Raw genomic sequence first — 12,078 nt, 5'->3', positions numbered from 1 at the left:
GATCTGCCCAGCCTTCGTGGCTAAAAAAAGCCTCCCGCTGGCCCGAGCAGAGGGACAGCAAGCCTCCACGCCCTGCGCAGCCCGGCCGTGGGCACGCTGCGGGGTGTCTGTGGGGCACGGCGTCCCTCGTGCCAGGCTCAGTCCGGGCAGAGCTCGGCAGAGCAGCAGCGCTGCGTCCCGCTTGGTGCGGTGCCCACATCACGTGTTGGATCGCTCGCTCCTATATAGGGAAAGCTCGGTGCCCTCTGTGGGCTGGGCTGGCAGCACGTCCCCAGATGTGCAGGCGCCACGTCCCCCCCAGCCCCCACAAGGGCACGGGGACACGCAGCGCGCCCGCTGCACCCTGTATGCCCTACCACCGTATGCAGCCAGACTGTGCCAAGCCCCCCAGTATCTCCGCGGAGCAGGAGGGGGATGAACGCAGCCCGGGGGCCACAGCACGCGGCGCTAACAGCCGATCCCCGCCCGGTCACCTTGTGCCTTGGCACCGCTCGTGGCCTGCATTAAGCGCACCCCGCTGCGCACCACGGGTCAGCTTACGCCCTTAGGATCTCCACCCGGGGGTTCTCCTGATGCACCCCACAGGGATACGGGGTGGGCGGTGGGATGGGGGCGGCAACGGCTTACACCCCCACCTCCCCTCGTCCCGTGCGGGGCCCAACGCGGGGGTGCCGGGCGCAGACTTTTACGCGCCGCCCCGGGGCGGAGCGAACCGCGTCCCCTCTCTGCCGCCACCGCCGCCCCGTCGCGCCGCGCCATGGCCGCCCGCTGCCTCCGCGCTGTCCCGGCGCTGAGCCGCGCTGCCGGGCTGTCCCGCTGCCCGCCCCCCGCCATCTGCACCGCGCTGGGACCCTCGGGGCAGCGGCGGCACTGTGAGTGCGGTGACCTCGGGGGGGGCGGAGGGGCGTCCTTTGGGACGGGGAGGGCGCGGGTTGGAGGGGTGCGGGGAGGGGACGCGGCGCGGTTCGGAGCGGTTCTGCACGGCCCGGCCTCAACACCGTGTGCAGACGGCCCCGCCCGGCACTTCGCCCCGCGGGCCGTAGAGACCCGGATTGAGGACGGGATGGGGGGGGGGCTTTGCCCTCATCCAGCTGCGTTCGTGTCCCCGTGGCCCCGAGGGTTTGCCCCGGGCCACGTCCCGATCCCGCGTGGGGTTTTGCCCTTTCTTGTTGTACCCGCGTCCTGAGCGCGGTTTGCACCCGGAGCCGCTCCCAGACGGGTGGGGTTGTGCAGCTCACGGTGCTCCCACCTCGTCTGGGCCATGGGTGGGGCCACGGGTGGGACCCCAGTGAGAGGTGAGCCCCAACGCCCGGCGCCTCGACCCGCGTCCAGACCGGAGCCTTTCAGCCCCGGTACCCCGGGTCGGGTGGAGGCTTTGTGCTCCGACCCATCGTGCCCCAATGGAGGCTTGCACCGAGCCTGCTCCCGGCCCCGTCTGGCGCTTTGCACCTGAAGCGCACCCGGCCCGACGTGAGGCTCGTCCCCACGCGGTGCCCCATGACGCTGTGCTGCCGCCAGATGCCGACAGGCGGATCAAAGTGGCCAAGCCGGTGGTGGAGATGGACGGCGATGAGATGACGCGCATCATCTGGGCCTTCATCAAGGACAAGGTACGGGGCTGCGGGGCACAGCGGCCCCCGTTCCCCGCAGGAAGCAGGTGGTGCGCACTGCGCGGCTTCCGGCACGCGGGGGGGAGGGGGAAGGGGGGCCGGGTTTGGCCGTACAGCGCTGCACTGTGCTGCTCCGGAACAGCCCTGCTCTGACCCTCCCCCCTCAGCTGATCCTGCCCAACGTGGACGTGCAGCTGAAGTATTTTGACCTGGGGCTGCCGCACCGGGACAAGACGGATGATCAGGTCACCATCGACTCGGCGCTGGCCACCAAGAAGTACAGCGTGGCCGTCAAGTGTGCCACCATCACGCCTGACGAGGCCAGGGTGGAAGGTGGGAAGGGACTGGGGGGAGGATGCGGGACCGCAGTGTCACAGGGCTGGCTGTGAGTTGGGCGCTGTGCTGCTGGCACGGGGCTCTGGCAGCTGCTCACGGCACAAGGGAGCTGAGGGGCCAGGAGGGCCGTGCTGCGCTGCGTGGCGCTGGCTGAGCACCCCGTGCCTCACTGCTGCACCTCGCAGAGTTCAAACTGAAGAAGATGTGGAAGAGCCCCAACGGGACGATCCGGAACATCCTGGGTGGGACGGTGTTCCGAGAGCCCATCATCTGCAAGAACATCCCACGCCTGGTGCCCGGCTGGACGCAGCCCATCGTCATCGGTCGGCACGCCCACGGTGACCAGGTGAGCACGGCGCTGTGGGGCTGGGGGGCTGCTGCTGCCAGGCCCCACACCGACACGCCACCCCATGCAGTACAAAGCCACCGACTTCGTGGTGAACAAGTCCGGGTCCTTCAAGATGATCTTCACGCCGAAGGATGGCAGTGGGGCGAAGCAGTGGGAGGTGTTCAACTTCCCTGGCGGCGGCGTGGGCATGGGCATGTACAACACGGATGAGGTACCGGGGAGCTGCCGGGGGAGTCCCGGGGTGCCGTGGGGCTGGTGGGGAGCCCGGGGGACCCTACTGAGTGTAGCACTGCGTGTCCCTTGCAGTCCATCTCGGGCTTTGCGCACAGCTGCTTCCAGTACGCCATCCAGAAGAAGTGGCCGCTCTACATGAGCACCAAGAACACCATCCTGAAGGCCTACGACGGGCGCTTCAAGGACATCTTCCAGGAGATCTTTGATAAGTATGGAGCAGGCGGGGCGGCGTGGGGCCGGGCTGGGCTGCGAGGCGGGCACCCCGTGCCAGCACGGTGCTGCTGACTGCGCTGCTGCAGGCACTACAAGACGGAGTTCGACAAGCTGAAGATCTGGTATGAGCACCGGCTCATCGACGACATGGTGGCACAGGTGCTCAAGTCCTCGGGTGGCTTCGTCTGGGCGTGCAAGAACTACGACGGGGACGTGCAGTCGGACATCCTGGCCCAAGGTGATGCTGGCAGCTTTGGGGCCGGTGGGGCTCCGTGCTCCCGTCCCGTCCTGACCCCGTCCCGCCGTAGGTTTTGGCTCTCTGGGGCTGATGACCTCGGTGCTGGTGTGCCCCGATGGGAAGACCATTGAGGCGGAGGCGGCACACGGCACCGTCACACGGCACTACCGGGAGCACCAGAAGGTGGGTGAGCGCCCTGAGGGGTCCCTAAGTGAGGGCTCCAGGGGCGACCGCTGAGTGGGGGCTGTCTGCCCGCAGGGGCGGCCCACCAGCACCAACCCCATCGCCAGCATCTTCGCCCGGTCGCGGGGGCTGGAGCCCGGGGGCGGGCGGGACACCAATCCGGAGCGGGTCAAGTGGGTGGTGTGGGGGGGGGGGGGGGGCTGCACTGTGTGGCACGTGGGGACCCGTGCTGGGCCACGGCTGCTGCTGAGCGCGCTGCCCCCAGGTTCGCTCAGACGCTGGAGAAGGTCTGCGTTGAGACCGTGGAGAGTGGGACGATGACGAAGGACCTGGCAGGCTGCATCCATGGGCTGGCCAAGTACGTGGCTGCGGGGGGGGGGAGGGGGGCAGTGCGTGCCGGGAGGCAGCAGGCGGCTATTTAGGGCTGGCACTGCACCGGGCGGCAGCTCTGGCTGTGGCCGTGGCTGGGGGGCAGGATTCCCATTCCTTGCCCTTCTCCCTCAGCGTGAAGCTGAACGAGCACTTCGTAAACACCACCGACTTCCTGGATGCCATCAGGAACAACCTGGACAAGGCCCTGGGCAAAAAGTAGAGGACCCCCCAGGTGCCGCCCGCCTTTACCTCACTGCTAACACCCCGCGAGCGGCACCTGCAGCTCCTCCACACGGCTCAGGAACGTTCCCTCATTTTTATAACCCATTTTCTTACGTGTGTTTTTAAAGCATTTCTAGGGGGGGTTGTAGGAAGGGGTGCTGGGTGGCTGTCCTTCACTGTGCTGTAATTTATGTAACCTCTGACCTCATGGTGCCAAATGGCCATTAAACACATCCCGGCCCGTGGTGTGCAGGGGGGTCCATGCGCTCCTGGCACAGCAGGCAGCAGCAGCTAAAGAATTTAAATTCATTTATTTAGAATTATTGCTGAACAACTCTTCCAACCGAGGAGATAGACAAAAATAAACACAGTAGGGCTTTGCACGGGGGGGCCAACCGCTCTGCAGACGCAGCGCGGGCTGCACCCCAACGGCTCTCCGGCACAGCGTGGCGTGGGGCGCGGTGCTTTTTGGTAACGGGACAGAGGTAGATGTGGGGATGTGGGTGGGCACGGGGGGCTGTGCTGGGGGGGGGCTGGGCCGGAGGAGTTGCTGAGCCACGGTGGGAGGCTCCAGGTGCGGGGACAGCAGGCAGGGTGGTGACGGGTTGCACGCTGTGAGGTCAGCACGCGGCTGCCCCTCGGCTCTGGGTGCCGGCCCGCTCCCCTCTGCGCTGCAGGATGCAACCACCGTGTGCCCTGGGGATGGGGGTGCAGCATCCTGGGCTGTGCCACGACCAAAGGGCAGCCCTGCAGCCCGCTCCCACCACAGGGCAGGAGGGGCCCGCAGCCCCCCGGGCCTGCATTTCCAGGGCACACTCCTGCCTGCAGCCCAGAGGTGCTCACACGGCAGCAGTGTGCAGCACTGGTGCAGCAGAGCAGCCGCTGTGGGTGTGGGACCCCCGCCCGGCCCACGCTGCCCCTGCAGCCCCGCAGAGCTCCACAGATCACACACATTACACAGGTTTACAAGGAACACTGGTTGAGGGAAGCGGAACTCAGTGAAAAGATCAATCCAACCACGCGGCACGTCTGAAAAAAATAAATTACTTTCAAAATACCATCATTTGCTCAAGTTGAACAGGGTTTGCCTTCCTTTAAATACACTGCTCACCAAAGCCACTCTGTACTCAGAGCTGCTGCTTCCGCTGAGCTTTGCAATTAGTTTGTAAGAAAATACTCTTTGTGTGTGTGCCCTGTGGCCTCTCGTGGCCTGCCCCAGCTCTGCCTGTACCAGCTCCCGGCCGCTGCCAGAGCAACAGGAGCTGCTCTAGGCTGTGGGGAGCTGGGGAGCGCGGGGCGGTGCAGCGCTGGTCTCCATGCAGGAGATGCCAGGCTGATGCATGGCACGGCGCAGCTGAGCGGGGACCTGGGAGGTAGGATCAGGAGTGATGCTCGTTGTCCGCTGGGATGCAGCCTGCCAGCTTCAAGTACATCACACAGGGCTGACGGTGAGGAACGGGGCGAGGGTCCGGCCACCACTGAGGTGTGAGGGACAAAGGGGTGGCAGGGCACCGGGTAGGAGGGCACTCCTTATCCAGAGGCTTAGGGAGAACGGGCCCCCGGCAGGAATGACCTCATGAAGGCAAGAGCTCTCCCAGGCTCCCTGCCCTGTGCCCAGCCGCGCTTTAGGGATGTCCCTGCCTGCCCCCTGCTCACCCCCCTGCAGCAGCACTGCATCCCAGCAGCAGTTCTCTCACATGCTGGGTCCATTTCGCCATCCCCCCGCCCGCCCCGGGCCACCTGCCCTCCCTGCTACAACATGTTGTAATAAGCCATTTCCTTCATGGCCTGCTCTGCCAGTGCGCCATCATCTGGGGGGTTCCCCACACCCTCATAGCCGTACGAGTTCTCCTCCTCGTAGTCTTCCATCTCCTGCTGCCCGTCCAGCTCGGTGTGCTCAGCCCCCGACAGGTCCATCATGGGATCTAGGCACAGCGCACACAACCCGGAATCAGCCCCGTGCCTGTGGGGCTCTGCGGCGCTGCTCTCCCCACAGCGGCCCCCACCCCACCACGGCACCCAAGGAGCATCTGTATGGGCACCATGGTTCGGTCCCACTCCTGCAGCAAGCCGGCAGTGAGCACAGCTCCCAGTCTGCAACACGCAGAGCCCAGCACAGCTCCAGCACAGCCCACACCTACCTTGGCTGTCCAGGCTGATGTCCATCACGCCGTGCTTGACCTTCATGTGCCGGCTCAGGTTGCCTTTCAGGTTGAACTTGCTGGAGCAATAGGGGCATTTGAAGGGCTTGCTGCCCGCGTGCAGGTGCATGTGGCCCAGCAGGTTGTACATACGGTTGAAGGACTTCCCACAGACCTGCAGCAGTGTTCTGCGGTTACTGGGGTCCCGCAGCCCCCAGTCCCAGCAAAAAGCCCAGCAGAGCCTTGGGGTGCGGCTGTGCGGAACGGACCTCAAACCGCAGGGGGCCCCGATGGCTCCCCAGTGATCCCTAGCGGGGCTGCCTGCCCTCCCACCAACCTCCCACACCTTTCCTTTCCCGCTGCCCTTTCTGCAGCCTCCACACTCGCAGAACCCAGCGTGCCAGGCGCCGTCCCCGGCCTCCCCCGGTGCCCCTTGGTACCTTGCACTTGAATGGCTTCACCGGGGAGTGCACGATCATGTGCGTCTTCAGCGTCTGCTTCTGCACAAACGTCTTGAAGCAGATGTGGCACTGGTAGGGCCGGACGCTGGTGTGGATGAGCATGTGCCGCTTCATGTTGGCCTGCAGCGTGAACTCGCGCCCACACACCTCGCACTTGAACTCCTTCACGCCCTGCAGGCATGCGGGAAGCGGTGAGCGCAGCGGGGAGCCGAGCTGAGCTGCCCGGCACGGAGCGGGCGCTGCGCTGCGGTGGCCGCCTGCTGCCCCCTGGCTCGGGGCTGATGAGGGCCGCAGGCACCCTGGCGCCCTCTGCGGCCAACACGTCTCCGGGCACGGCAAGGCTGCCCGGGCGCTCCGTGCTGCGCGGCACCTACCTTGTGTGTGAGCGAGTGCTGCTTGAGGTGGTGGATCTGGCTGAACTCCATGCCGCACTCGGTGCAGACGAAGGGCCGGACGTTCTGGTGCTTCAGCATGTGGTTCTGCAGCTGGCTGCGGTAATGGAAGGACTTGCTGCACTCCAGGCACTGGTACAGCGTGGGGCCCTGGTGCGTGGCCAGGTGCCGCTTCAGCTGGGTGAGCGTGGAGAAGTCCAGCCCGCACTCCACGCAGACGTGGCAGCGGCCGCTCTCGTGCTTCACCTCGTGCGCCTTCAGCTCGCTGGGGTAGGCGAAGCCGCGGCCGCAGAAGCGGCAGCTGTAGGGCTTGATGTCGGTGTGCAGCAGCATGTGCCGCTTCAGGTGGCTGGTCTGCGTGAACGCCTTGCTGCACACCTCGCACTTGTGCGGCCGCGTGCCCTGGTGGGTCAGCAGGTGGGTCTGCAGGTGGCTGGGCTGCTTGAACAGCTTGTTGCAGTGCGGGCATGAGTGCGGCTTGATGCCGTTGTGGCCCAGGATGTGGGTCACCAGGTTGTACTTGGAGGTGTAGGACTTCTCGCACATGCGGCACTGCCAGCGCTTCTGGCGGTCCCCCGCCTCCACCAGGTACGAGTCGTCGATCTGCACGTTGATGTCCAGCCGGTCCAGCTGAGCCTTCTTGCTGTGCTCGCTGTTGCCACCCGCAGCATCCGCCTCCAGCTCGCCCGGCTCCTGCCACGCGAAGCCCTGCTCGCTCTTCACCCGCTCGGGGGACGCGGGCGCCTCGGGCTCCCCGGGGGACGCGGCTCCCGCCTCGAAGGCGCACGGCGTCCGCGTGGCGTCTGCGTCGCCGCCCTGCGCCGGGTCGGGTTCGCGGCCGTGCGGCTGCTGGCGCGTGTGCCGGCGCAGGTGCCGCAGGCGCCGGGGCTTCCTGCTGAAGGCGCCGAGGTCGATCATCTTCACGGCGCCGCTGGGCTCCGGCACGGGGTCCGGGGGGGGGGCGGGCGGGGCGCCGCGCTGCGGCTCGGCCTCGTCCTCCCCGGGCGCGGCCACCTCGAACACCTCCGCCTCCGCCTCCTCGCGCTTCACCTTGGGCAGCAGCCTCACCGGGGGCCGCTTCCTCCTGCGCGCGTGCTTCTCGGGGGAGCACTCTGCCTCCAGGGACTCGTCATCCTGCCCGTCTGGCGCCGTCCCCTCGCTCTCGGGCTCTGCCGTGATGTCGGGCTCTCCCTCGCCCCCCAGCCCTGGGAAGAAGCCGGCGGGACTGACGGTGGCCCCCAGCAGCTCATTGTCGGACACCAAGCCCAGCACCGCAGCCTGTGCCAGGGACAGCACCACCACGGCGTCCGTCTGCGTCCCACACTCGCTGAAACGATCCATCCCTGCGCCCTATGCGGTCATGGCTGCGGGAGGAAAGGGACGGCTGTTAGTGCTCCCTCCCACCCGGTGCAGAACCTCACGCAGCCGTTCCCACTGACACAATCCCACGCAATTCAGGGACTCATCCCAACCTAACGCTGCCTGCAGAGCAGGACGCACTGAAACTCAGCGTGCAGAGCATCCCAGCTGCCCTCTGGAGGCTTCTGCGGGACTCCTCATGCTGTTTAATAATTCCATCTGCTTCCAGGAAGAAAGTCAAACCATTGCTCACAACTGACACAGAGCGATGCTCATTTGTGCGGGGAGGAGCACAGCGCAGTGGGACGGGCTGACAGAACCGCCGGCACGGGCTTGTTGGCAGCACAGGATCCTCTGAGCAAATCGCTCCAATAGTGCCCAGCCCCAGAGCAGGGGATGAGCGGTGCCACAGACAGCAGTGATCACTGCCAGCACCGCACAGCCGTGCCCCAAAGCACCTCTGTTCAGTTCCCACTGCTGCTGAGCGTCCCTGGCAAAGGAACAGCCTTGTGGCTCTCCTCCTCACCGTGCTCTTCCCCGAGGAAGCCCACGCAGCACCACCCGCTCCTCCCCGGGCGGAGGTTCTGTGCTGCACCGGGAGCAGCCCTGCAGCAAGGAGGGGCGGGGAGCACCAGAGCCCCGCGGCCGGCCCACACTGTGATGATCCCGGCTGCGAGAAGCAATGATGGGAGACGCCGAGGGAGGATCACAGACAAAGCAAAAGAGGAAGAGGGAGAGAGAAGTGGGAGAGCTGCTTAAAGCAGCAGGCATCTGGCGGCGGGAGCAGCATGCTGGTGGGGAACACAGCCACTGCGTGGGGACATGTGGGCGTTCTGCTGCATGGGATCACAGCCCCCAGCAGGGCCCATCCCCGGGGCAGGCAGGCAGAAACGGGACGGCTGCCCTCGGTGAGCAGGAGGCTGCAGCTTCCTCCTGTGGGGGGACGTCCTGCTCAGTGGAATTATTTCCGCAGCTGCAACAAAGAGGAGCCCTATGGGGGAGGTGAAACAGGGATAAACCCTAAGCCAGATGCTGTCGCAGTCCTAGGAGCACCTATGGGGCTGGAGAGCAGCAACCGCGGGCTGTGTATCACCCTCCTTGTCTGACCCCCCCCATCAGGCTCTCAACATCCCTGCAGCAGAGCTGCAGTCGGGGCAGGGCCGGGCAAAGCGGTGCAGATGCTGCGATGGGAAGCGCAGCGCCGGGGCTTCGGGGCGCCTCGCAGCGGGCAGCAGCTTCCCGGAAGGAACTCGGCTCCCAGAGCTGTGCATTCGTGCTGCAGGGAGGAAGCTGCACACAACAGGAGCTCCCTGGGGAGGAAGGCCGGGTCCCCTCTGTTTGTGCAGGCGGGGGGAGACGGAAAGCAGGAAAAGCTGCTCGGATCCGGTTGGGATTTTGCTCTCTTCCTTCATTTGCAGCGCAGTGCAGCAATTACTATTTCTCACTTGAATGTCTGTTCCAGTCCATTTGGATCACGCTTTACCCAAGGGTTGACTTCTCCAAAGCCACTTATCATACCCCATTCATCACCTGGGGCAGCGGCTCTGCCCCCTGCAGCCAGCGGGGCAGGACGGGTCGCGGTGCGCAGAGCTGGAGCAGCAGTGGGGACAGCTCTGCTCCTCCATGGCACAGCACTGTGACGGGGAGCAGCTGCACACACACAGCTCCCAGCACTCACGTGCCTGAGAAAAGCAAACAACCAAACATCGCCAATAACCAGAGGCTTTCAGAAGAAGGTCAGTGACAGATCCTCCTCTGCAGCACTACGAGCAAGGGGATGAGAGCTGCTCTCTGCGCTCCCAGCACTAAATACAGGCCTGTGTCACACAGGACCCTTTGCACTTTGTCAGACATTGAAGCTCTTGTATGTGAGCGAGCTTTGCTGCTCAGAAGAGAGCACGGCCACAGCAGCCACAGAGCTGCCGGCGCAGCTGCACAGCACCACAGCAGGGAGAAGTGGCAGCCGGAGGGACGCTGATGTGTCACTTCCCCCTCACACTTCCCTGTGGCTCTCATGGGCCAGCAGTGCCGTTCCCCAGCGCACCAGCTGGGCTGGGAGCAGCGCCCACAGCTCCACGTGCACACAGCAGGGGCTCTCTGGGTGCAGAGCCGCACTGCAGTGCTGCACTGGGGAGGGAGGTGGTCCCACAGTCCAGCACCCATCCTAGCACTGCTCCAGGCCAGCACCAGGCGGGCACAGGAAGGACAGAATGGTTGAACTCCACCCGTCCATGGAAGAGGCACCCTGCAGAGGGACAAACAGCTGCAATAGTGCCCGCTGCGAGCAGGAAAGCACCACCAGGCACATGAGCTTGTACCCTGCATGCACAGAGCTCTGTGTGGCACAGGCACAGGCCTGATCCGGAACGGCTCTGCACCAGCGCACCCCTGACCACTCCTGGTGCCCCCATGACACCTCATTGCAGCACACTGCCCGCCCCACATCTGCTCTCAGCCCGCCTCTCCCCGAGTGCCAGCAAACAGCTGCACAAATTTCATCACTCCACTTTCCAGCAAAGCCATCACTCTTCCAGGAAATATCTCTGCAAAAATCCCCCGCTACAGCGATTTGTCCACATCTCCCCTAAGCACACCGGTGCCCCTCTGCAGCTCCAGGGACACCCAGATCCACGCTGCCCATCCCGCGCCGTGGCTGCGGTGCTCTGGAGGCAAAAGGCCACGTTGGTTCTGCTGCGTGCACTGCAGCTCCTGAGCCAGAGCCGCAGGCAGTGCCAGCAGCACCCGCAGCCCGGGCTGAGCTCTCTTTGCCTTCCCCTGTGCTGCTGTGCCTGCTGGGCTCCCTGTCCCCTCTGTGCTGCTCCAGAGCTTTGGGCGTCCCCCTACCCACAGACCCTGCTGCGCTGGGGGCACCGGGGCTGTGCACATCATCCGCAGCAAGCAGCTAATTGCTGGATCTCGAATATCTGCGTGAGCACTTCTGGGCTTATTTTCTTTGTCTTCTAAAAGAGCTTTCCATCAAGTTTGATAAAGGAAAAAAGTCAGCCTTTCATCTTCCGGTCTGTGCGTGATTTTTCCATTAAAAAAAAAAAATCTCCTTACGGCATCCATACAAATTTTAAGCAGAATAAAATGCATTTTTCCCCTCTGAAAATCACAAGGAATCACTGCAGTCATTTACAACCCCAACTGGACACCGCTCTGCATGAGGCCGGGGGATTCATGAGGTCCCCATGGTCTGAGCTGCACAATGGAGCCCTGGGGGGTTTCTGCTCTCTGCTCCCCAGCGTGTCCCCATACAGGACAGTCATTCTGCTGCTGACAAAGTAAACTTGGCCTTCTTAAAGAAATCAAGCCAACATTTCAATTCACTCCATCAGTGCCCCCAAGTTGGATGCCACCTAACTCGGCTCATTAAGGGAAACTGGTAGCAGGTCCTGTAGAGAAAAGAGAACAGCGCTGGGCGCGTGCTGATCTGCTGCAAGGAGCTACGGGGCTGTGGAGGAGCTGTGGAGGCTCCTCCTGGGGCTCAGGTTCCAGAGCCAAGGACAGCCCCAGCCCTCACTGTGATGAAGGCACTGCGTTTGGTGGCACAAGCAGCTGGGGCAAACAGTGATGGTGTGTCTGCGTGGCACTGCGTCAGGGAGGCAGCGACCCCCTCCTCATCAGGCCATGTTAAAAACACACACATTATCAACATCTGCCAGCAGTCTCACTGCCATCCTCACACCCAGAAGGGAAAGCAATCACTGACGGGCTCACAGTCACTGGGCTCCTGGTCACACAGGTGGAGGAGAAGGAGGGCTGATTCCCAAACAATGACAGCATGGGGAGAGCACAGCACAGGGCTGCCAGAAGCTGGCCCGAGCAGGGCTGCACCCTGAGACAGCCCCTGCTGAGACCCTCAGCCCAGCCCTGAGCACCCACCCTGCGCCCCTTCCCCCCCAACACTCTCCTCTCCTTTCCTGTCCTTCCCTTTCTCCTCTCCTCTCCTCTCCTCTCCTCTCCTC

The 12,078-nt window shown here is 64.3% G+C and overlaps 2 protein-coding genes across 3 annotated transcripts in view; one reads left to right on the top strand and one right to left on the bottom strand.

The window, feature by feature from the left end:
- Positions 1–772: 772 nt before the first annotated feature.
- IDH2 (isocitrate dehydrogenase (NADP(+)) 2) lies at positions 773–4,047 on the top strand. Its single transcript, XM_042829615.1, has 11 exons — positions 773–872; positions 1,519–1,610; positions 1,778–1,943; positions 2,132–2,292; positions 2,363–2,506; positions 2,602–2,738; positions 2,829–2,980; positions 3,051–3,163; positions 3,239–3,336; positions 3,429–3,521; positions 3,668–4,047. The coding sequence occupies exons 2-11, from the start codon at positions 1,560–1,562 to the stop codon at positions 3,753–3,755; spliced, it is 1,203 nt and encodes a 400-aa protein (XP_042685549.1). The 5' UTR covers positions 773–872; positions 1,519–1,559; the 3' UTR covers positions 3,756–4,047.
- Positions 4,048–4,049: 2 nt separating this feature from the next.
- ZNF710 (zinc finger protein 710) overlaps positions 4,050–12,078 on the bottom strand; it is a 9,160-nt gene continuing 1,131 nt past the window's right edge. Inside the window, exons 2-5 of one of the 2 annotated variants that reach the window (XM_042829614.1) lie at positions 6,734–8,115; positions 6,339–6,530; positions 5,899–6,073; positions 4,050–5,682 (exon numbers count right to left, since the gene is read on the bottom strand). In XM_042829614.1, the coding sequence (XP_042685548.1) occupies positions 5,510–5,682; positions 5,899–6,073; positions 6,339–6,530; positions 6,734–8,092 (1,899 nt within the window). In that variant the 5' untranslated portion in view covers positions 8,093–8,115 and the 3' untranslated portion in view covers positions 4,050–5,509. Of the gene's footprint in view, positions 5,683–5,898; positions 6,074–6,338; positions 6,531–6,733; positions 12,000–12,078 lie in introns of those variants that run through there. The other variant, XM_042829613.1, reaches the window with a different exon arrangement.

The sequence above is a fragment of the Centrocercus urophasianus genome, unplaced genomic scaffold, assembly GCF_019232065.1.
Source record: "Centrocercus urophasianus isolate 14NV4802_14NV808 unplaced genomic scaffold, USGS_Curo_1.0 seq_316, whole genome shotgun sequence".
NCBI lineage: Eukaryota > Metazoa > Chordata > Aves > Galliformes > Phasianidae > Centrocercus > Centrocercus urophasianus.
Note: the sequence above shows the minus strand (reverse complement) of the source record. Positions and strands in the feature narration are given on the sequence as shown.

What these genes read in the sequence shown, in the direction of transcription:
- IDH2 (XM_042829615.1), top strand. Translation starts at nt 1,560, where the DNA reads ATGGACGGCGATGAGATGACGCGCATCATCTGGGCCTTCATCAAGGAC. An exon ending in GCATGTACAACACGGATGAG is followed by an intron (nt 2,507 to 2,601) that starts GTACCGGGGAGC and finishes TGTCCCTTGCAG; the next exon opens with TCCATCTCGGGCTTTGCGCA. An exon ending in ACTACCGGGAGCACCAGAAG is followed by an intron (nt 3,164 to 3,238) that starts GTGGGTGAGCGC and finishes GTCTGCCCGCAG; the next exon opens with GGGCGGCCCACCAGCACCAA.